Source organism: Natator depressus, chromosome 17, assembly GCF_965152275.1.
Source record: "Natator depressus isolate rNatDep1 chromosome 17, rNatDep2.hap1, whole genome shotgun sequence".
Lineage (NCBI taxonomy): Eukaryota > Metazoa > Chordata > Testudines > Cheloniidae > Natator > Natator depressus.
In genome coordinates this window covers 12,643,494-12,666,646 of record NC_134250.1, presented here as the reverse complement: position 1 = coordinate 12,666,646, position 23,153 = coordinate 12,643,494, and the positions used below count along the sequence as shown (strand labels likewise).

General features: G+C 41.0%; 1 protein-coding gene across 3 annotated transcripts; it reads left to right on the top strand.

Moving 5' to 3' along the window:
- Positions 1 to 526: 526 nt before the first annotated feature.
- TMEM248 (transmembrane protein 248) lies at positions 527 to 19,962 on the top strand. Of its 3 annotated transcripts, none has more exons than XM_074974577.1 (7): positions 527 to 687; positions 9,437 to 9,613; positions 10,669 to 10,954; positions 12,316 to 12,466; positions 14,414 to 14,597; positions 15,624 to 15,767; positions 16,652 to 16,782. In XM_074974577.1, exons 2-7 carry the CDS (start codon positions 9,455 to 9,457, stop codon positions 16,682 to 16,684), a joined length of 957 nt encoding a protein of 318 aa, XP_074830678.1. In that variant the 5' UTR covers positions 527 to 687; positions 9,437 to 9,454; the 3' UTR covers positions 16,685 to 16,782. The 3 variants fall into 3 exon arrangements, with proteins under 3 accessions (XP_074830678.1, XP_074830677.1, XP_074830679.1); XM_074974576.1 differs by having other exon boundaries at positions 527 to 761; XM_074974578.1 differs by lacking the exon at positions 16,652 to 16,782 and adding an exon at positions 16,872 to 19,962 and having other exon boundaries at positions 604 to 761.
- Positions 19,963 to 23,153: the final 3,191 nt, after the last annotated feature.

The window sequence follows — 23,153 nt, the reverse complement described above, 5'->3', positions numbered from 1 at the left end:
TGGCCACAGCCTCCCGCAGGGCCGGAGAATGGTGCAGGGCCAGCCGCCCCGCCGCCTGTGAGCCCGGCCGCCGCCTCCGGGCCGCGCCCCGCCCCGCCCCGCCCGGGGGCTTCTTCGCCCTGCGCCGCCGGTAAGAGACGCCGAGGCGGGCGCGGGCCTTGGCCGTGAGCTGCGCCCTGGGGCGGAGGCCGGGAGCCGGGAGCCGGGAGCCGGGCGGGGTGGGGCGGGCGGCGCCGCCCCCACGTGCCGCCCGCCCCGCCCCGCCCCGCCGCTGAGAGCCGGGCGGGCCGCTGGCATGGGAGGGGAGCCGCCTGGTCCCAGCGTTTCCTGTGAATTGCCGCCCCCCGGTCCCCAGAGAGAGGAGGAGGCGGAGGCGGAGGCGGCGGCGGCGGCGGCGGCGGGGGGGGGTTTCGCAGATCGGGGGCTCGATTTTACAAACGCTTCGTTTGTGGCTAGCTTCGACCCGGCAGTTGCCCATCGAGGGGGGCGGCCGTTTATTCCCAGCCCGGTCGGGGCAGGGGGCCGTAGCTCTTCATCCCCTTCGCAGCTCCGCGGGGGCAGAGCTTGGCCCCGTGTCAAACGGGGTCCCCCCGGGGTCCGCCTGAGCGCTGCGGCTTGTTGTGTAACGGCCGCCTTCCGCTGGCCCGCTGCAGCCCCGGAGCAGGAGTCGCCGCTGCAAAATATTTGGTAACGAGGATCCTCCGCCGATCCCCAGCACGCGCCGAATGAGCTGACTAGCTCTCCTCTGCCTCTAGCTTCAGGCCTGTTAATCTTCATGTCCTCGTATTTGCTCTGCTTAATTTACAGAAATGGGATTAATGATCAGGACTTGATTTACCTGGTCTTTTGAGGTCGCCTTTAAATCACGAAAATAAATGTTAGGTTGATCTTAGCTTGATTTCCATATTTTAGGCTTGAACTACTCCTGCGGATTTGTGATCGATTAGTAAAAAGAATAACTTGAATGGCCACAAAAGCTGGTTCAGATTCTGAGTGCTTTTGTAATTAGTTTACTTTGTTTACTACACATATGCTTTTTATACTGTTTTGCTGTTAATTCATACAAGTGAAGATGTTGCTGTATGCCAGAATTTTCTTACAAAAGATAATGTATCTGAAACAAGGCTGCTAGGTACATAGATTTGAATTTGAGCCATGTCTCATAATCATAGTTATGGATACTCTGGGAAACGTTCCTGAATCTAGAGGGAAGGACTAAATTACAAAACAGCTCTTTCTGCACTCCTCCCCTCTTTTAATTTGTTTCTAAAGGTTTGCCTACGTAAGGAAATTTTACTAGTATAATTATAACCCTGGAATTATACGGGTATCACTGAAGCTGTATAATTGTGCCTATAAATTTCCCTGTGTAAATAAGTCCTAAGTCCAGATATGAATCTAAGTAGGGTTGCTTTTCAGGTCGTTGTCAAACTTTTGAAAAGTTAGGTGTCTTAAAGTTCAGAATTGGATGTGTACAATTTAGGGCTGCGTTTCATAATAAAATCTAAATGCATTTAAAAAAAAAAACCGACAGGTTAAATTCTGGGGATTGTGAAATGGACACTAAGACTTTTATCGCTAGGTTGATATAGTAAGTTAATATTATCACCATCTCACCGCTTTTCACTGGCCTATGTGAAATGACCAAATGGTTTCAATCCAGTTTCTAGTGGGCATGTGTCCACATATCAGTTAGCACCTTTTGTTGGCAGACAGGGTATACAGACTGAGGACTGAATTGGCCTTGGAGACCATCTCTGATTCTAGATATGGTCTCTTGAGGCACATTCTGAGAGGGTGGCACTGGTGAGTTCCGTTCTTTACAGGCTTTCAGGAAGACTTGGAGGATTGGTCCCATTGCTGGGGAAATGTGATTCTCATTTTCCATTTTAAATTCTTTTTTTAATCAACTATGTAAAATGGAAACTGTTTCTGCAGTTTAAAAAAAAAATTAGAGATGTACATGCATCTGAAGACAATAACAACCAGACGTCTGTGTTATCTGGCTAGGCCAGATGCATCCAGCAACAGACAAGATCTGAAAAATACCCCTGCCACTGAACGATTCTTGTACTTTGATAGTGCGGCTCTATTTTTAGTGATTCACTGAGTGTTCTGGCAGTTTTGGACCCCTTTTCAATATGAGCCGCTTACGATTTTTTTGTTTTGTTAAAAGGAGTTGAGACTTTTTTTAATTAAACATTTACATGTCTGGGCAAATAAAACAGAATTTTAGGGGTCTGTTGGGTAAAATAGCACTTAATAGGATTTCTTGATGGCACAGTTCTGCTGCTCCCCACCCTAGCTCTCCTTGCAAAACAATTGTGTACTGCAGGTTCTGTTTAGGGGACCAGCCAGACTAGTGCATTAAATGGGACTGAGAGTCACAATTCCTGGGTTTTGTTCCTCATACTAACCTTTTTTGTAGCCTTCAGTACATTATTCTTTGCCACAGATTACCCATCTGTAAAATGGAGGCAGTATTTACCTGCTTAATTTAGGAGTTGAGGTTTAACGAAGTTAAGTTGTAGTTTGTTTTGAGACCTTTGGGTGAAACAGGATATAGACATGAAAGGTTCTCTTTCTTTGACTTCTTTTTTCTCCAAGTTTTCACCTTAGTTTTTTTTTGTTCTTTTGCTGCACCGTGTCCTCTGTTTCCTTCACAACTGTCCACTGGTTTTTTGTTTTTGTTTTTTTTTGTTGGTGTTTTTTTATTGATGTTTTAAACAAACAGTTTGTGGGGTTATATGCTGAATGCCTAAATATAGCAGAGGTAAGAGGGGCAGGTAAGTGATCATAAACCCACCTCCTTGTTTCTTTGCAAGTTTGAAGTTTCTTTAAGTTTTGTTTTTGCTTTCCCTAAATACCTTATGGTAAACCTGCTTTTTGTTGCACTCTGCAAATATAGGCTCAGTTTCTGCAGTTGGATCTACTTGCGTGGACACCCTCCCCCCACTTCCACATAGACATCCATTGAAATCTGCATTGGTGGGTCTGATACTATAATTGGACCCATAGTCATTTTTAACAAAAATGTGCAGATCAGCTAGCAAATGTGACTTGACATGGGCCAGTGTGAAATCTAGCCATAAATTACTAACGGGGGGGGGGAGGGGTGTCACGTTTTGGAAATGCATGTTTCGCAGAAGTACTACTAGTTTCCATTAATATCGTAAAGACACTCAATGATTCATGAAAATAAGGAAACATGGGAAGAGCCTAGAAAGGGCTGAGATTAACTGTGCAGCTGGAGATATGGAAACATCTCTTCTGAATGCTGAGCTGCACTTTAAGCTGCTAATAAAACAAAATGTCTGTTTATATTTGGCTGTTGTGATGTAAAGATCTTAGCTGGTGTTGTAATTAGGTTTTTAAATCCATAGGTCTTAGTCAACAAGTCTTGATTCCTGGTCTTGTTCTTTACTTTGTGAAAAAGACGGATGTCATTTAGTGTTTTTCTTTGTTTCCTTTTGTATTATTCTTTTTTTAAATCCAGGACACAGAAGAGTGGGAGGGTAACTTGAACATTAGAAAGGGCTGGGCACTGGAAAATTTACAGTCAATGTCAGAGCCTTGAAGTAAGGCTCTCAGGACACCTCTGCCAGGCAGCTTGCTGTCTGTTACTGGGACAAGTTTTGAAGCCATTCAACTGGGAGCTGATGTGATTCCAACAGGATGAATAAAAACATCTGTGAACTCTTAAATTCTTAGTTTTCTCCCATTAAAATCAGTGGTGAAAGAGAAAATAAGAAAACTACGCAAATTAATAGGTAAAAACTGTTTTCTCTCAATTTCATATTTTCTTAGTGTAGCAAGAAGTAGTTCTGAAATTCCCATAGGAAGAGGGAACGTTGATAATTTATAACCTGCTTTCATTGCTGCAGTAAATCAATTTGTATGTCAGTTTGGAGACTTACCTATGGCAACTTTGGTGGTTTTTTGTTCAGCATTCCAGTGCCTTTAGGTTCAGAATTATTAAAATGAATGATTGTCTTGAAATTAATCAGTCTCCAGAGTAGCACTGTAGAAGCCACTAGTATGCCTGTTGCAATTGCAACAGGCAGTGTATGTTGCTGATCCTTTGGGATTTTATCTTTATAATGCCTGCCTGGCTTTGGGTTAACTACAACATCCCTGTAACGTACGTGTGTGTGTGTGTGTGTCCTTAAGGTTGAGAGTGCATGTTAGTAACTTAACTCAATTTTAATACAGTTTTTTGTCTTGAGTGTACGTAGGTATTGACAAAAGCCAAGTGATTTGGATCCAAGGCCGACGTTCTGGACTGAAAATTTTTACTTATCCGGTTGTACTTGAGATAGTATGTAGATCGCAAAATAGTATGCGTATCCTTAATCCTGCAAGGTTTAGGCACAGTGGAGAGAAGTCAAGGACTGTGCATTCACCTGCCATTGGAGCCTCTCTTTAAACTTTATTAGCTTAAAAAAAAGAAACCTGATGCTGTCACTTTGCACATTTCTAGCACAGTTCCTGTGAGGCTCAAAGTGTTTTGAATTAAGCCTCATCAGTGCCTTGAGGTAGTTCCGTTCCTCAGATTAATCATTTGTAAAATTCATGTAATGAAGTTAGGGACTTTCTCCCAAGGTCACACAGCAAGCCAGTGACAGATGCAGAGCAGAACTAGAATTGGTAGCAAAACAGAGGTTCTGATAGGTTTCAGAGTAGCAGCCGTGTTAGTCTGTATCCGCAAAAAGAAAAGGAGGACTTGTGGCACCTTGGAGACTAACCAATTTATTTGAGCATAAGCTTTCGTGAGCTACGTGCATCCGATGAAGTGAGCTGTAGCTCACGAAAGCTTATGCTCAAATAAATTTGTTAGTCGCTGAGGTGCCACAAGTCCTCCTTTTTTAGAGGTTCTGATGCGCTTTTTCTAAAGAGATGTAAATATGACTCGGGAGTTCTGATGCCCAGTCCCTGCCTGAACCAGTAGGTTACACCCACTCATAAAAAGTCTCATGGCGATGGAAATGCATATAAATATACTAGTCTGTGGCATAAATAGTTAGACACTGAAAATTTACAGGTTTCAGAGCGGTAGCCATGTTAGTCTGACTCCAGCAAGAAACTGCAGAATTGGAATTAATTTTCAAACTGGACACTGTCAAATTAAGCCTGAATAAAGACTGGGAGTGGATGGGTCAGTGCAAAAACTAATTTTCCCCTGCTGATACATACCTTCTTGTTAACTGTTTGAAATGGAAAGGAGTATTTGTGGCACCTTAGAGACTCTAAGGTGCCACAAGTACTCCTTTTCTTTTTATGGATACAGACTAACGCGGCTGCTACTCTGAAACCTGTTTGAAATGGGTCACCTTGATTACATTGGCCTCATTAGTACTACAAAAGTCCTTAATTGAATTGGCTCATTAGCACTGACACCCACCCCCACACACACACACACTTGGTAAGGCAACTCCCATCTTTTCATATGCTGTGTATTTATACCTCTCTACTGTATTTTCCACTCCAGGCATTCGATGAAGTGGGTTCTAGCCCACAAAAGCTTATGCTCAAATATATTTGTTAGTCTCCAAGATGCCACAAGGACTCCTCACTGAAAAAATTAGTTGTGCTTAGGTGCTGTGCTCCATAGTTTCAATCAGCAGTGTGGACTCATTCCTAAGTTACTACAGATTTGTATATGAAGGAGTCTTGATACACTGAGCACGTGCAATTGCTGGTTTTCCCCTCACCTCTGATATTAACCACCCACAGGTTTTGTTGTAAATACTCAAAGGGCCTGTTATCCTTTGGAAATAGCATCCTGTAACACTTCCTGACTGTTTTCAAAGTTGTAGGACAGTTTGGTTTCCAAACTTTAACAACCTGTGAACCCCTTTCAAGTCTCGCGAATCTGCTCCTAAAAATGAATATTTCCAGGGATTTTCTCCTTTACCTGAGTATAAATTATAAAAGCATTGATCTTGGACATATAAAATTTGTTTTTATGACATGCTTATTACAAACTATTTATTATTATTTATCATTACAGTATTTTTATTACATTATGAAAATGGCAACACTCTTTCAAGATCTCACTTTCATAGCTTGTATCACTTTGAATAAGTCTGTTATAGGACAAGGCTCCTAGGTTTCATCCAGGAGTATCAGATGTGAAACAGCATGAAGGTATTTAAGAAGCCAACTCAAATCGTTCCTCCAACACAAGCATTCAGGTCTTCAGCAGTCCAGGCAAACAACGCATGTTACAACAAAGCTTAAACTTGTTCTTCATAATAATTTAAAAAACAGCACTAGCTGCCTATTTAATTTTTAAAACGGCAAAAAATATCCACCTCCCTTTCCATTTCTTATAAGGAGTCTTGAAGTTTAAATCTCCTCAGTGTGATAGATATGCTTGCTTTGATCTGCTTAGCACTTGAAATTCCAGGGGCTGTGGGCTGCTGGCCCCGTGCTGCCCGGTGTTCCTAGGGGCAGCTCTGTCTGCCACTAGGGAACTTTTTTCTGAGAACCCCCTGTAACATTTCGCAAACCCCCAGGGGTTCACAAACCCCAGTTTGGGAACTACTGTTCTAGGAGGATGTTTGGCAACAAGTCCTCAGAAAAGCTGGTGCTCTTTTAGCAACAAAAAATATTTGGGCAGATTTTGTTTTAATGAGTTTTAGCACATCCATTTTGGTGGCTGACTGAAAAGAAACCCCTGGGGAAACCAGAATTCTTATGAAATTGCTGACGGTCCCTTAAATTTACAGTAAGCTGCAATACTGTATTTGCTCCTGGGTAACATTCAGCTTTGATTAAATGCTGTAATAAACCTTGCCTCTTGCTGGGTGGTTTTTTTTAATAAGAAAATTCGGAGGGAAACATTGAATACAACTCTGCTCTTGGTTTTTGTTTTGGTCTGTTTCCATCTCAACATGTCTCCAGCGTTTCTAGACTGACATTTGTGATGAACCCTAGTTTAAAAAAAATTTCAGAAATTTGCTGAAATGGAATCCTGTCCTGCCAGTGACAAGATAGGAGACAGAACTTTAGAATTGGGTCATACCCAATTAATTTTCTTACCTGAGGCAATTCCGCCCTCCCCTATTGCACCTGCCTTTTCTTGACACCTTAATTAGCTTTTCTAGCAGTAGCGCTGTGTGTCTTTGAGAAGTGTGGGCTCTGGTAGGATACACTTTCTCTTCTTTCTACCTCTTCTTTCCTTTTTTCTCCCACTTCCTTCTCTTCTGGCTCTTTCCTATATCCCTCTCCCCCCGCCCACCCACCCACAGAGATTTTTACCATTAGATGCTTGTAGCGCTGCTACTGATCACTGTTGGCCCAATGGTGCTGGTTACCTTGGTCTTTGGGGGGTGGATAGAAATCAGTTAGTGGAGCAAGATTGTGCACCCAGGATATGATCCTGCACTCTGAAATGAACCCTGTTTTAAAAAGTTGTACCCAGGAAAAGAGAGAGAGAGAGAGTGTATGTTAAAGTCTGTGCCATGTTTGGAGGAATGCAATAATCTCCTCACTGAACTTTTCTGTCTCCATTGCAGCAAAGTGATTTTTCTTCCTAGAGGAAACTGATGACGAAAAGTGTAGGCCAGTAAAATATTAGGAATACTGATGTGAAAAGCTGCAGTTATTGTAAGGATCATACGTACCATGTGCTTCTAACAAGAGAGCACAAGGCACACAAACTTGCAGGGAGCAGAATCCCTGACTTAATGAAAATTCCCAAGAGATGGATCTTGTTTTAGTCCTGGATTGCTGAGTCATAACCATTAAAGGGCTATGCTCTTGAGATGCTTGGTTTGCATCTTTCAATTGCTCAAAATTCGGATGAGCAGCACAGGTTTCTAGACAAAAGTCCTTTCCTTCTGTGTACTCTAAGGATTAAGATATTTTAGCATGACTCCAGGTAAAGCAAATAAAGGAAACAGGATTGCTTGTGGTGTTCTCTGCTTGCGCAGTTTCTGAAGTAGAGCCTCAGAGTTGCTCTTTAACACTTGACTGCATTGTTTTCTTTGTGGGTGGGGGTGAGTAATTCCAATAGACCTTAATCCCCTTCACTTGCATAATGGAAAGACAGGAAAACTCAAAAGAAATGGAGAATCAGTAGGATTAAATGGAAAGTCTGCTTCAACTCAGTAGACCAAGGGTAGTCAATAGGCAGATCACGGCCGTGGGACAAACCCGGACTGCCATACGCTTTTGAACAAACCCTGAAATCTTTTTATTTACGTATTATTGTTGTATTTTTATTATTTTCTCTGGAGTCTGGACCTTGACTAAGAAATTTGGATCTTGACAAAAATTGACTACCCCTGCAGTAGACTTAGGTCTGTAGTGTAGACCTGGCCTATCTCAGCGTAACTACATCGCAGAGGTGTCTGGAAAATCCACCCTCCTGAGTGGTGATGTTATACCTACCTAAACCCCCCAGCCATGCAGATAGTCTATGTCGACAGGAGACTTCTCCTGTCAGTATAGCTACTGCCTCTCAGGGAGGTGGATTGACTATGCTGATGGGAGAAGCTCTCCTGTCAGCGTAGGAGTGTCTTCACGTTCGTGCTACAGCAGTGCAGCTGCATTGGTGCAATTGTGCTGATGCAGCATTTTAAGTGTCACTCTGTGTGTTCACAGTCCTATCTGCTTAATTTACTGACTCGAGTAAGTCTGTACTTCTGTTCATGCTGGAGAACGAACGGAGAGATGAGTCTTCTGGCTCACTCAGTAAATGGAGTTTCTGATAACAGGATTTTAGTTGACGTGTCAGCTGGAAGTGTTCCAGCCTGAGTCTCAGATCCCAGTTTGCACATCCGATGGCTAGAAAAAACACTGGTTTATTGATAAACTGATCAGATTTGGTCAAGATCCAAATGCAAAACTTCATGAGGCTTTTCTCTAACCAAATCGCTTTTCAAAGTGGAACAGTACTTTGCAGCTACATTGAATAATTCTCACTTATAAAGTGCCATCATCTATTTCACACTTGGTCCAGCTGGGTCTTAAAATGGCTTTTAAAGGCTTTTGTCTTAAGTTTGGAAGTATAATGATTCAACTGAAAATTTGCAGACCTTATCTGTGGGCTTCATTGAAACTACATTTCCATTATAATCTTATTAATTCAAATACTGTTCTTATGGAATCCAAATACAGCTGTGTATGCTATGCTGGGTGACTAGTCAAGGAAATAAAATAAAGAACTGTATGGACCACTGATTCTCATTGGCTGTCAGTAATAGGAAGCGTGTTTGATTCTGTTACAAGCTATGGCATCTTTCTTTTAATTCCATTCTTTCTGGAAATTGTAGTGGTTGGGAGAACAAAATCTGGCACCTTTTGAGGAATTTTTTTAGATTTGTTTAATCCGCAACCACATTTTTCTGTTTGATTGACTTAAATTATCTCTGGGAAAAAATCATGTTCTTCCTCTATGTCACTCTGTTCTAATGCTCTCCATTTTCAGGTGGATCTAATCAGAATAATGTTCAACATAAACCCTTTGGAGAATCTGAAGGTTTACATCAGCAGTCGCCCTCCTCTTGTGGTCTTTATGATCAGTGTAAGCGCTATGGCAATAGCTTTTCTGACACTGGGGTATTTCTTTAAAATCAAGGAGATCAAGTCACCGGAAATGACAGAGGTATGGTATAATAAGATATGTACACTGACATCCTGCAGTAACACACTTCCTGGCTTTTGTGATGGGACATGCTTATTTAACAAAAAGAAAAAGGAGTACTTGTGGCACCTTAGAGACCAACAAATTTATTTGAGCATAAGCTTTCGTGAGCTACAGCTCACTTCATCCGATGAAGTGAGCTGTAGCTCACAAAAGCTTATGCTCAAATAAATTGGTTAGTCTCTAAGGTGCCACAAGTACTCCTTTTTCTTTTTGCGAATACAGACTAACACGGCTGCTACTCTGAAACCTATGCTTATTTAACAGGCATACATAACTTTCATTTTAACAGTTTGTATGTTTTCTCCTGTGCTAGTGCACAGGACCTGATTGTTTTCATTTGCATTACTGTATTTTAATCTCTAATCTAGAAGCAGTCATTTACCTTGCAAGGAATAATCTCGAGACAATTAATTTGACGGGGGTGGGGCGGAATTAATGCTCTCTCATAGGAGAATGTGTTTGTAACACTCCCCCCTGCAACTGCTAACCTTATTCTGTTCTAACAAACGGCTTGATTCATGGAATTTCTTCTGATCTTTGTTTTAAGTTACCTTGCAAAACTGTTCCATAGTTTGAGTGCATTTTGATAAAAGTATGTGAGCTAAACTTCATTGGGAGCTCTCTGTATGAGAGAGACCAGGGCTTCTCATTAGACAAAGTTAATGTAAGTACACCAACGTTATTAATTTCATTTGTAGCTCTGAGGAGAGTATTATTCTACCATGCTCTTTATAGCTTTGAAAATGAGTAATTGATCAGTGGGGTGAAGTGGGAATCAGAATTGGCATTTGATTTATAAAAACAAACACAAGCATCAGATATTTCTCCTGTTGAGAGTGTTGCCGCTTACTTCAATGGAGGGTAGGATTCAGATTGTCTTGGTGACATGGAATAATATAGATTTAAAACTAGATATTAAAAATCTGAACTGCTCTTTGAAGAAGTGACAGTACCGAATAATTTTGCTAATCTAATCTGTCATCTAATCTAGATTTTTGTCTCGCTTTTTAAAGGACTGGAATACTTTCCTCTTGAGGTTTAATGATTTGGACTTCTGTACATCAGAGAATGAAACCTTAAAACATCTCATCAATGATACCACAACTCCAGAAAGTACAGTGACTAGCGGACAAGCCAGATCTTCTACACAATCTCCACAGACTCTTGAGGACTCTGGTCCAGTAAACATCTCTGTGACAATCACTCTGACACTGGACCCACTCAAACCATTTGGCGGGTATTCCCGTAATGTCACACACCTAAGTTCCACAATTTTGGGGCATCAGATTGGACTCTCAGGTATGCAAAATTTGATTGTTCCAAGAGTGAATAATAATTACACTTCTAATATTACAAATGTCTGAAGAAGGAATATAAAAATCTAGCTAGTCACTAAAGAAACAAATCATTGGCTTAGACATTATGTGCATTGCTAAAATTTGTCAGTACTTCACAATCATGAGCCTCTCTCTCTCCTTTTTGGCAAAGAGTAACTTTTCCTTGTATTTGGGGTAATAGGGAAGATGTATGTACAGCCATATATATACATACACTACTTTGCAGTCTAAAAAAGATCCAGCAGCCCAGTCACGTTCGTCTGAAAGTATTTTCAAAACAAATTTCTGATCTGGAAAAGCTGCTTCTTGCTTATGCAGGGTACACTTGAGTGCTGCTGATCAGTCCGTCAGTTTTGGTGGTGGTGAATCCTTCTGCATTAATGATCCAGCTGTACGTTAACTGAAAACCTCTTGTTGATTTAAAATCTAAAATGCAAACTCGTTCAGGATAAAGCTGCTGAAAAGAAGCAACAATTATAAAACTTTCCAGTGATGCTAAGATGATGAAAGAATCCTAACCTATTCTGTTGGCTTGCCTGGCCAGACGGACAAGTCAGTGGGTTGTGGAGACTTTGTAAAGTGGTTTACAGGAACTATTTAGAGTTGAAGTTCAGCATGTTTAATTTTACAGTGGTGCTATAACATCAGGGTGGCTTGCACCTGAAATGTCCTATAGCAAACACATGCCACAACTGAAAATCTCTATTGCTTACAGCAACTTTCTCTACTCTTTCCTGAACGATATCGTGTAACTTCTGTTGATCAAACCACCTGGTTTTAATCTGCATATCAAATCTGGTTTATCCCTGGGGACCTACAGTTTTATCATTTGGAGAACCCAGCGGTTTAGTCTTATCTCTTATAGTTTTATCTATTGATGAGGTTGTGCATATTAAGGCGCTTTTCAGCAGTTATATCTGCATGGATTTCTCTTTAGTAAAAATTAAACTGCAGAAAAAGCAGATGATGAAGTAAGGTTTTAGGAGGGGAAGGGCTAAAATTCTAAGATGTAATTACTGATAAAATTGTTGCAGACAATGGCCGGATTATGCACAATTATAGAGAGAGGTTTTCTAAATTCAAAAGCTTGTAAAGGCCCAGTGGTCATGGGACCAGGTCCAAAATGTCATCAGTGCTAATAACTGGGTGGTTTGGGGCAGGAGGGGAAATTGGAGTCTGTAATTTTCCAGATCTTTCTTTGCTTCCTGCAATGATGGCCACAAAGCTGTGTGTCCACAAAAATGCAATCGACCACACGCCTTTTCCTAGTACTTGTTGCTGTTACTGCTCTCATCATACCAACAATTTCTTTCTTTCTAAAAGGCAGAGAATCCCACGAGGAGATAAATATTACGTTCACCTTGCCTGCTGCTTGGAATTCAGATGACTGTGTTCTCCATGGTCACTGTGAGCAGGTGGTATTTACAACCTGTATGACTGTCTCAGCAGCCAGCAATGTGTTTCCTGTCACAGTGTAAGTGCCTTTCTAATTATTTGTTTTTAGGGTTACCTCAGATGTACTCACTACTCTCTTACTGCTTTGGATGCTTTTCTTATGCTCCCCATGACTCTCTAACATTGACTTTGGAAGTAAGTGATACATTCTCTTTTAGTAGTATAAAGTCCAGTTTGTTTTGAAAAGGCATTTGGTGTCCTTACTAACACAGTAGAGTTTCCCTGGATGTTGTTTAGCTCCATCTCTCACTCTTTCTTTTCTCCCTCCCCGCCTCCCGTTATTGTGCGCTGGTGGAGTTCTAGCCACAATCCAGGGAATGTGGACAGGAACTATAGAACTCATAGTTTTGAAACTATCCAGATAAACCCCTAAGTTACAACTGTTTAATGACTCTCATGTTGGAAGGATATTTACACCTTGTGCTTCAAGTTTCTCACTACTAGAGACCAGGATGAGACCTATTTGGGGTCAGATTATTCCACATATGTCTACTGCAGGGTTCTTGCACCATTCTCTGAACTGTCTGGTTTTAGCTGCTGTCAAAGAGAGGATACAGGGCTGGATAGATTACTGGTCTGATCATAGAATATCAGGGTTGGAAGGGACCTCAGGAGGTCATCTAGTCCAACCCCCTGCTCAAAGCAGGACCAACCCCCAGTTTTTGCCCCAAATCCCTAAATGGCCCCCTCAAGAATTGAACTCACAACCCTGGGTTTAGCACGCCAATGCTCAAACCACTGAGCTATCAGGTATGGCTGTTCCTAGTTGTGTTCACCTGCAAAGTTTCATTTTAGTACTTGATGTCCTAATATCAATTTTTCCTTCATTTCAAAATAGCATCACTTTGGTTTTAAAAGTGCAAAAGTATTCAAGGGCTTTCCGGACTCCTGCATCCTTAACTTGCTGAAAAGGGCCAGTTCAGAGCCAACTTAGCCTGAGTCATGTCTACTTTAAAGCTTCTCAGAAATGATGCTGATTGTCTTCAGCATAAGCAAACTGCAGTTGTTGTAAGAGAGAGAAATGTTTTCTGAAAACATTCTTTAAACTGTAATATCTTTAAATGGAACAATGAATACAGCTAAAGTGATATACCATGGGGAAACAGATGGTTCAGGGGATTGGTATGGCATATAGATCCTTTAAGTGCTATCTAAAAGCTAGGTGGTCGTGTTATTTATAATCTCTAAGTAGGTAGCTTGATCAAAGCTCAGATCATTGGTGACCAAAAGTTGATTCTTTCTGGCAACTGGTCTGTATCAAACGAGTTTGGTCTCAGTCTCTTCAGCAGTAGAAGGGTGTTCACAAAAAAAGTATCATGATTGACTTCCCCCCACTTTCTTCAACAACTGTGTCAAGAGGACAAGGCTGAATAGGCATTGGCGAGTGAATGTCTCTCTTGCATTGAGGTAGCATTGCCAGGTCAGCGCCGGGAAGCTAACATTACCACTGCCTGCACTGTATCTGTTCTTTGGATGGAATCCTTCAGTTAACAAAATCACACCCTCAAAACAGTAAAATCCAAAGCAGGCGGAGTGTTAGGTGAGGCAAGTGCCACACTACTTGGTTCCTGATGGTAACAAACTTTCCCCTTGTCTTCTCGGCACACCAAGTTCTTGTTGTTTATCCCCCTTCCCTTCTAGAGCTTGGGGTGGGTTCACCTGAAAGCTGTATTAAAAATATCAGAAGTTTTTTTGAAACCTAGTACATACTCCTCTCGTTAAATGATGGGGGGTTGACTTTTTGAAACAGATTGCAATGAAAGTTTAATGTTGCTGTCGGTTCTAGATTTTCTTTTCCTTTAGCATTATATTTTGCCATTACACTAGAGATGATCTTGAATAAAAACAATACACTGTTTACACTGTTCAAAGAGAGAATGACCCTTACTATGTTCTGAAAGTCAGCCATACAGGACACTGAAAATGGCAATTCATCTGCTTGTTTGTTTTGTTTTTTTATCCTCAGTCAGCCACCGCATTGTGTTCCTGAGACGTACAGCAATGCTACCCTCTGGTACAAGATCTTCACTACAGCCAGGGACTCAAATACAAAATATGCACAAGATCATAACCCTTTCTGGTGTTACAAAGGAGCCATTGGAAAAGTCTATCATGCTTTAAATCCCAAACTAACTGTCATAGTTCCAGATGTAAGTGCCAATGCTCTATTCTGACTGAATATCTCCTGTCGATTTAACTGAATAAGGTAGTCTTCTCTTGCAGACCTAAAAGAGTTGCATAGCACTGCATTCTTAAACAGTTGCTTGCAGTGGGTGGTGCAGCCATGTTAGTCCCAAGATCTCAGAGTGACAAGGTGGGTGAGGTGGTCTAACAAAAGATATCAACTTCTGTTGGTGAGAGAGACAAGTTTTCAAGCTAGAGGTTTTTCTTCAGGTGTGGGAAACCTGCACAACACCTTCAAAAGACATGCCTGAGGAGAGCTTAAATTCATAGCTAGACACTAAAAATCATGGTCTTAATAAAGACACTGGATTTATGGCTTATTACAGTGTGTAACCCACTAACCCCTTTTTGTCCTATGATTGCAGGGGCATTAACAGGCCACTTCACCTTGAATGGTCTCTTAGAATACGTGTTAACTTTTTATGCTAAACAATCTTTCACCTTGTATTTAGCTGTGAGACACAGTACCTTTCCCAGATCTGCAGAAGAGCTGTGTCGCTTTAAAGCTTGTCTTTCACCTCCAGTAGCTGGTCCAATAAAAGAGAGTTTGTCACCCACCTTGTCTGTCTTAAATAGTAGCCGTAGCTATGTCAGAGGTGGCTGCATTTCAGTGGTGATCTCCATATATCTCAATGTGCCTAACAGCTTCATTAATTAAAGATTTATAATTTGAAATCCTCTGATTAAAGGTGCCACTGTTTTATAGAGAAATGCAAGAGTAGTGTAATGAATGTTGTTAAAATGCAGTCACTAGTGCAAATTAAATATTGATAGGAAAATGTGTAAGTTATCCTTAACTGCCAAAACTTAGAGCTCCCTTACTACCTTCAACTTTCAGAAGTTCTGCATTAACAATGTAGAGGAAATCCTTTGTATTGAGAAGAAACAAGGTTGGGAAAGTGGCTTCTTTGCTAATCTGCTAACCATTGCTTGAATGTCAAATGCCTTCTCTATGTTACAGAATCAGTAAACAGTTTTATTTCTCTGTGCAGGATGATCGCTCACTAATAAACTTGCATCTCATGCATACCAGTTATTTTCTTTTTGTGATGGTGATTACAATGTTCTGCTATGCAGTTATTAAAGGTAGACCAAGCAAACTGAGGCAAAGCAATACAGAATTCTGCCCCGAAAAAGTAAGTTTACCTAAGATAATACATACAGCATTGATGGGGGGCAGGGGGCAGAAATTAGAAAAGATCCCTTTTTTATATACAAAGTTTACATTATTTAATTGGTATACAACGATGATTCGCTTCTCTCCCAACCTAGTATCTCATTGGAGGACAGTAAATAATGGCACTGAAAAGGGTGCCTTGTTCTCTGCCTTTATAATCCAGCCCCTGGATGTAGTGGAGAAACAAGGCAGAAGATTCCATTCAGCAATTAAATGCCTTGATTAAGAGTAGGGTAGTATAATCTGTGGCTAAAGCAGAGGATTGAGAATCATGACTACTGGAGTCTCTTGTATCTCAGCCACTGGCTCTAAGACCTTGAACAAATCACTTAATGCTTTTTGCCTCCTGTTTGCAAGGCATAGAATAGTCCTCCGTGCCCTGCGGGTGCTCAGAAACTTAACAAGTACGTATGTCTATAGTGCTGGTAGATCCTTCAATTAGAGATTCTTATTCTGTAAGTGTAGGGTATTAGTTGCACTTCGGTAAATGCAGAAGTGATTTGGGGTTTTTTAATACCTCTAACATGTAACATCAAGTAAACTGTATTTACAACACCGTATATTATTTGCACTTTGGCATATATCAAGTTTGTCTTACGCAGCTTGAAATAGTCTTAAATTCTCTTATTACAAGAAGACAGCATACATTTATTAAAATATTGCTATCACAGCTAGTTCTAATGGTTATAATCAGCATTAACGAAAATTAATACTGATGTTGGTTTAAGGGCAGTTAGACTAATTATATATACGCATACATACATTCACTTCGCTTAATGGATTAAATATGGATGTATTTAACTATGTAACAAGAAGCTACAATGTACTATCCTTCATTATTAGGGAAACTTCCTACCAAGAGCTGAATATCTTTGAATATTTGATAAATACCAATTACAAAATATCTTCAGATATATTTTGGTGGTCTTTCCAACCTGGAGTCCTCAGAATGGCAATGACAGACGTCCTAGCTGCATAGAGATAAGTAATGTGCAAATAGAGTTGATTTCAATTATACACAAGCTCTTAATTCTGTAATTTTTTTTTTTTGTTTTACTTCCAGGTTGCTTTGTCAGAAGCATAATCCATCTCCTTTTACTGAAAATGGCTGAGAACCATAATCATTGCCTGCTGAACCCAGACTGGGTCTTAAGACTTTGTGAATACATTATCTTGCAATGTTGGTTTATTCCAACCAAAGACATTTCAAGTGCCTGTAATTGATTTGTACATATTTATAAAAGTATATTCAGATGACGCACTTGTTCCGCACAGTAGTGCGGCGAGAATCTTTAAATCTTTACCTGTGGACATAGCTGAATGTTTGTGTAGATAATAGATGTGTGTAGTGATAAGGATCACGTAGTCAGAGCAAGATATTTTTGTCTAGCTGCATCTGGGCAGGTTAAGATGCCTTTCCAAATGTCTCAAACAATACAAACCCTTTGTTTTTGCCCAATGATATGTACAGCGTGTTTGAAACAGTATGCATCTTTGATATAATATTGCATTTCCAAAGCCACTGATCTACTACATAAATTCAGTGTGTGTATGTGGCTTAATACTTTTTCCATTTTCTCCTTGCTTGCAAGAAAAGATATCAACATTTCTAGATTTTTTTTTAAGAAAAATACATATTCACATTTTAATATTGCTGTAGTTAGGACAAACTTGTGCTTTTATCCAGAATTTAATAAAAAAGGCAAAGGCTTATTTTAAAATCCTTTCTATTGTAAAGTGCTAAGATTCACTTTTCATGGGGCCTGCTGGAATGGCAGAGCATTGATCTGCATTGGGGTTGTATGGAAAGCTTTCCACTTACTTTGCCTCCGCTCCACAGCCTTCAAATCAGCAACTTCCTTGGTATAAAATAGCTTTTTATAACCTGTCTAAAAAGTGGATTAAAAAAAAAAAAGGATGCATTCTATTAATAGTCAGTTGTGGCTCCATGGAGCCTGGTCAAGTGCAAATAACAAAGGGAAAAGGAAGATATAGTAACTTAAAGACCATTGTAAGTGCTTCATGTTGGACCTTCCACACATCTCTAAAGGGCAGCTGAAAATGACATATTTTTATTAGCTTTGTCCAATTTTTATCTACTGTTGTCTTCTGAGGGGAAGATGACAACTAGTGGGCTAGTCTTGTTGTGAATAAGTTGAGGGAAACCTTGCCTGAGAAATTTGTATTGGTCTTTGTGTCCATTCTTAAAATCAGAGCAGACTTGATTTCTTGGAGTGCTTTTGTTCTGTGGGTTTTTTTTCCCATTTCTGGCTTATTCCGTCTCCTTCCAGCCTGTCCTCCAGTTACCTTTTTAATTCTCGTAAGACAGAAGTTTCCTATAGACACTTCCACCACAGCTTTTAAAATCTCACTGGTTGCCTTAATGACCCTTCATGTCATCTTTCAGCTTTCCTGTCAGGTAGCGCAATTCTAAATGTGGGTGTATACATTTTTCCTTTATACGTTTCACGCTGCCATGTGATACATGAAACCATAAATCCAATTCAAAGACTGTAATCGCTGATACGTTGGCATAAAATCCTCTCTGTCTAGACACTGTTGATTGCACATTGTTGTGTTCTGCAGACCATCTTATATATTGTATAAAATCACTTTTCTTCAGAAAATAGTTCCTCATATAATTGTGATTGCTTTACACAGCGTATTGGTTATGTCACTAAAATGTGTTTTCTCCAGATACCTTAAGATTAAACTTTGGAGACAGCTGTTTAATTTGAAATCTATAAATGAAATAACTAAGGCTTCTGATCTTCAGTTGAAGCTACTGTTCACTAGTAAAACTCCACCAAGGAAGCAGTAAATTTACTAAATAAAAATATGTAGAAAGCTTAAAGTGAAATTCTATTCTACTGCTCCTAACTTACGCGTTCCCCACCTTTTATTTAGTACTCGTCTTTGAAACTGACTGAGGGGTGGTTCAGAACGGATAACTGCGGAAGGAGGTTAGTGCTGGTACAGTCAGTACCGGAAAATGCCCCGAGAACACTTACATCATCATGTAAAGATACTTTAAATAAATCCAAAATCAATGCTCTAGTTCAGCAAACTAACGTCAAACCCCAAAAGCCCCAAACAGAACTACCTAGAAAGAAAAACACAATTGGGTGTGTTGGGGGAACAGGTTTTTATAGGAGGTGTTTTCGGTAATTAGAGGGGCCAGCTTAAAAAATACATAGTCAAACCCCACAAACAACTGCACTGCAAATAAACATTAAGCTCAGATTGCAACCCACAAATGCAAGGAGATTAGCATTAAGGGCATATTTTTCATTCTTAACTTACCCCTTTGTACCTAGGTATTGCAGCACATAGGTGAGGTCACCCAGTAGGCTAAGACTTTATCATACTTACGAGTGTTGGATTGTACCTAGGCACAATATACAAAAATTAAATGCAGCCAAGCAGAAGGGTAAAAACTTAATATTAAAGTGGTTGTTCGGATCATATTGATCTTTCCTTTTTGTTTTCTTTTTCTTTTTAACTATGACTTGAATCAGTTTTGATTCTATTTGTAAGTGTTTTCTTGTTGTTAGAAAGCTGCCATTTCTGTTGCATTTTTCTTTGGCATTACATAGAAAGTCTGAGCCTTGGTTTACAGCCTTCCTCTGCAGGTGATGTAGGGTTAAGATGGTATTTTTTAAAAAAAAACAACACATTTCACTTGTATTGTTGCATGATGGTTAATAGCAGATTTGGTAATGACACTTCTCTCCTATATTAATTTTGTGTTTGTAAGATGTGCATATTGCTTTGCAGAATAAAAAAAAAGTTTATTCCGTTGTCTTTTTTTTTAACCAATTCCTTGTGGACGTTTCATAAATCCTCTTTAGGTTGTGTGCAACACAAGGGAATTTGTTTTGACAGTGCACAGTAGTCTGGAATTTCAAACCCTATCTTGTGCGTATGCTCCAATAAACACTTCAGTTTAGACTTAAAAAAAAAAAAAGTAATGTGTGTCGTGCAGGAGGAGACAGTTGTTTTGATGTCCAGCATGATAAAATGCAGCACTCGTGACACTTAAACCCGTTTAACCCAGATATTTCTCCTTGTGCTTGAAGCTCCGGTATCCTGCTGTGCAGTTAAAGGTAGATCGGCAAGCTTCATCAATGCAGTACAGATTTCCGCTCTGAAAAGGTAATGAGGGCTAAGATGAGAAATGCCTGGTGGGGGAAGGAGTAGAAAATAGCTTCAGTTACCTTTGAGACAGTGCAAAACAGGACAATTTCACGCCTCAGTAAGAATATTTTTTGTCTTGACTGTTTCCCTTTAAAAGTTAATCTCCTTGGCTATGTTTTCCTGTAGCACTGTAGATTGCTTCCTTTTCAGATCTCTAACAGTGTGGACAGTGAAGGCAAAATGGTCATTTTCCCTCTTGTCACTTTCGCTTTCTGGTTCTCACGCCATACGCGAGCGCACAGGCTCGCTGTTTGGCGGGCAAGAATGGCAATGAAAACCTCGACTCCAAACGATACCATTCATGAGCATTTTGTCTAGTCCCTTCACCCAAGCTTGCCTCTAAGTTTTTGCACATATATAAATGTTTTTGCAGCTTTTTGCTATACTCTTTCCGGGTCACTTGTCTTATGCCAGAGGTTTTCAAACTGGGGGTAGCAGGGAATGTATTCTGGGGAGGATGTGAGAAGCTTTGGGGGATTAACCCACGCATTTTACCCACAGCAATAAATCCCCAGCAAAGCTAATTCCTCCAGGTCCCCAGATGGCGCTGTCCATTGTAATGGATTTCTTTTAAGCTGGCATAGCATTATACAAAGTCATTGCCATCTGTACATTCATCTGTTTTGCTATGACACAGCGTGCACGTTTAATTGTGAGCATCGACCACAATCGCGGTTTTGCTTCAGCTCTTATTACCGTGGATCGTTGACTTTGTGTCAATCAATGCCTTGCTCTTTTTAACAGTTAGTGGAAGTTTGCATGTTTTTGTTTTGTTTTAAATTGGTATATGTACTTTGTGTGGCAGCAGCGCTGTGTGTGTAAAGTACTGCAGACTCACAGAAGGGGAGTGCTCTCAGATAAAGTTGAGAACCACTGTCCTAGGCCATTATAAATAAGGCCAATATTGGAGGTGGAGGATGGGGAAATGCTGATCTGGCTAAAAATTGAAATGAAGCGAATCAGACGGGGGCTTGTTCTTTCCCTGCAGTAATCTCCACTGCTATGCGGTGAGCGGCTTACGTAACTGAACGCCGAAGAGAGGCCTCCTTGCCATAGGCATGGCCTAAATTATTTAACTGAATGAGAGGTTGCCCCCAGCATGGCTCCAGGGGACTTGACGGAAGGATGTAATTGGCTGTGTCAGTTGGTTACTGTTGGTATATAAAGGTATGGAGCAGAGAAGAACTAGTTCAGCCTGCCTGGAGCCAGTTGCTACACCCTCGTTTCTGTCTCTGGTGCAGAGGAAGACTGAACAGCACCTCATGGTTCGCCTGGGCCTCACACTAGGGCAGCAGTGGAGGGCAAAAGGGACGCCATCCAATCAATCACAGCCCAGGCACTCGATGTTTGACGAGCACAAGAAAGCCCATCCCCCTTGAGTGGGGCGCAAAAAGCTCTAGCTTCTTCTGCACGGAAGCTATCAGCGGATGTAACCTCTCTGTATTGTTTAAAAGTGAATGTTAAATGGCTGGGCCATCATCAGTCTCATGGAGAGGAAGGTCTGATACCTGTAGCAGGACCCCCTCAAGGCCCTAAAAGAATGTTTTCCTAGAGCTAGCAGGCTGGGGGGTACCTAGGTGGTGTATGATTCTCGGGTAGCTGTCCTCGCTTGTAGCACTATCGCTTACCTCATCTAGCGCTATGCTGGCCCCTGTTGTAACAAAAAGATCTTCTCCCTCAGCCCATGCTAAATCCTTTGTCCCAAGGCTGGCGAAGTGGAGGAAGCAAGACTCTAGGACACGTATTCATTTGTTTTCCCTCTAAACAAACATACTTTTGTAGCCAAAGGAGGAAGCAATACCGGTTGGCAAACAAGCGAGTTTACGCTCTGAATTTCCTGGCAATGCTTATGCTTCCTGAAAAATAGATTTGGTCTGCAAACAGCGCCGTATAATACATTTGTGTAACGTTGGAAGGGGAGCGGGGGCCTGTATTTCTCGGTAAGCATTTGAAAATACGTAACCCATGGTTTAATCTGGTCTTATTGTAAGGATGGTTTGTTTCAGTACATAAGAGAGGCAGAATTTTAACATAGATCCTTGGGCTACCTCCTTCTGGCATATACTGGATTAAGCATCTTGATCAGGTGGGGAGCATCTTCCACTGCTCTTGATAGTCAACAGGGCTCCCTCTGGAGCAGGACAGGTAGAGGAAGCCGGATCCAAAAGGGATTCATTTTGTAACAAATTAACTCAGATGCCATGTCCAGGCTATGAATGTTTTTATAAGAAACCCCACTAGGAGCAGTGAGAAATCCCGTAAAGCTTGCGCATCTGGAAACAATACCAACACCCTGTTTACCATCCGATTACAGCAACCATTAGCAAGCTGTTCCACCCGTGAATGAGACACACCATCTGCCACCAGCCATGACGTTTCCATAATCAAATATTTTACCCCCAATATTTTGATACTTTGTGAAAACTGAAGCCCGGGACCATGTCTCTCTTTACAACAGGGTGTTTTTTAGCAAATGCCTTCTGTATCCCTGTCATGGCACAATTTTCATAGAAACAGTCTCCTCGCAATTGCACATCAGCAGATCCATTTGCACTTGCTGATGTTCAGATTGTTTTAGGGGGCTGGGCTGCAGACTTCATAAAGACTGTGTTCATAGAGTGGGCCTAAAAGGACAAGCAAATCAACTAAGACTGAAGGGTTGAATGCCATAGGGAAGGGTTTAAACTCTTCAAACTTGGGGACCTGAAATTAGGCAGCTTTTCCGGATGTGCTGAGACCTGACCTGCAGCTTCCATGCAGCACCTCTGAAAAAACAGGCCTCCAATTTAGGTGTCTAAATCTGGATTACAATCCAAACCAAAGTAATACCAGTTGTGATCTCTTGTCCACAGGCTGTGCAGGGCCTAGTGCATAGTGTACAGGACTGGGCCTCAGGAGATTTGGGGCCTATTGCTGGCTCTGCCACTGACCAGCTGCATGACCTTGGGCAAGTCACTTCACTGTTCTGTGCCTCAGTTTCCTATCTGTAAAATAGGGATAATGATACAGACTTTTGAACAGTGCTTTGAGACCTATGACTAGGAAGTGCTGTAAAAGAGCAAGGTGGAATTATGCATCTTGCACTTGTTAACCTCAGCTATGCTGCATATCTTAATAATGCTTTCGCCTTAGAGTACTGTTCATCTAC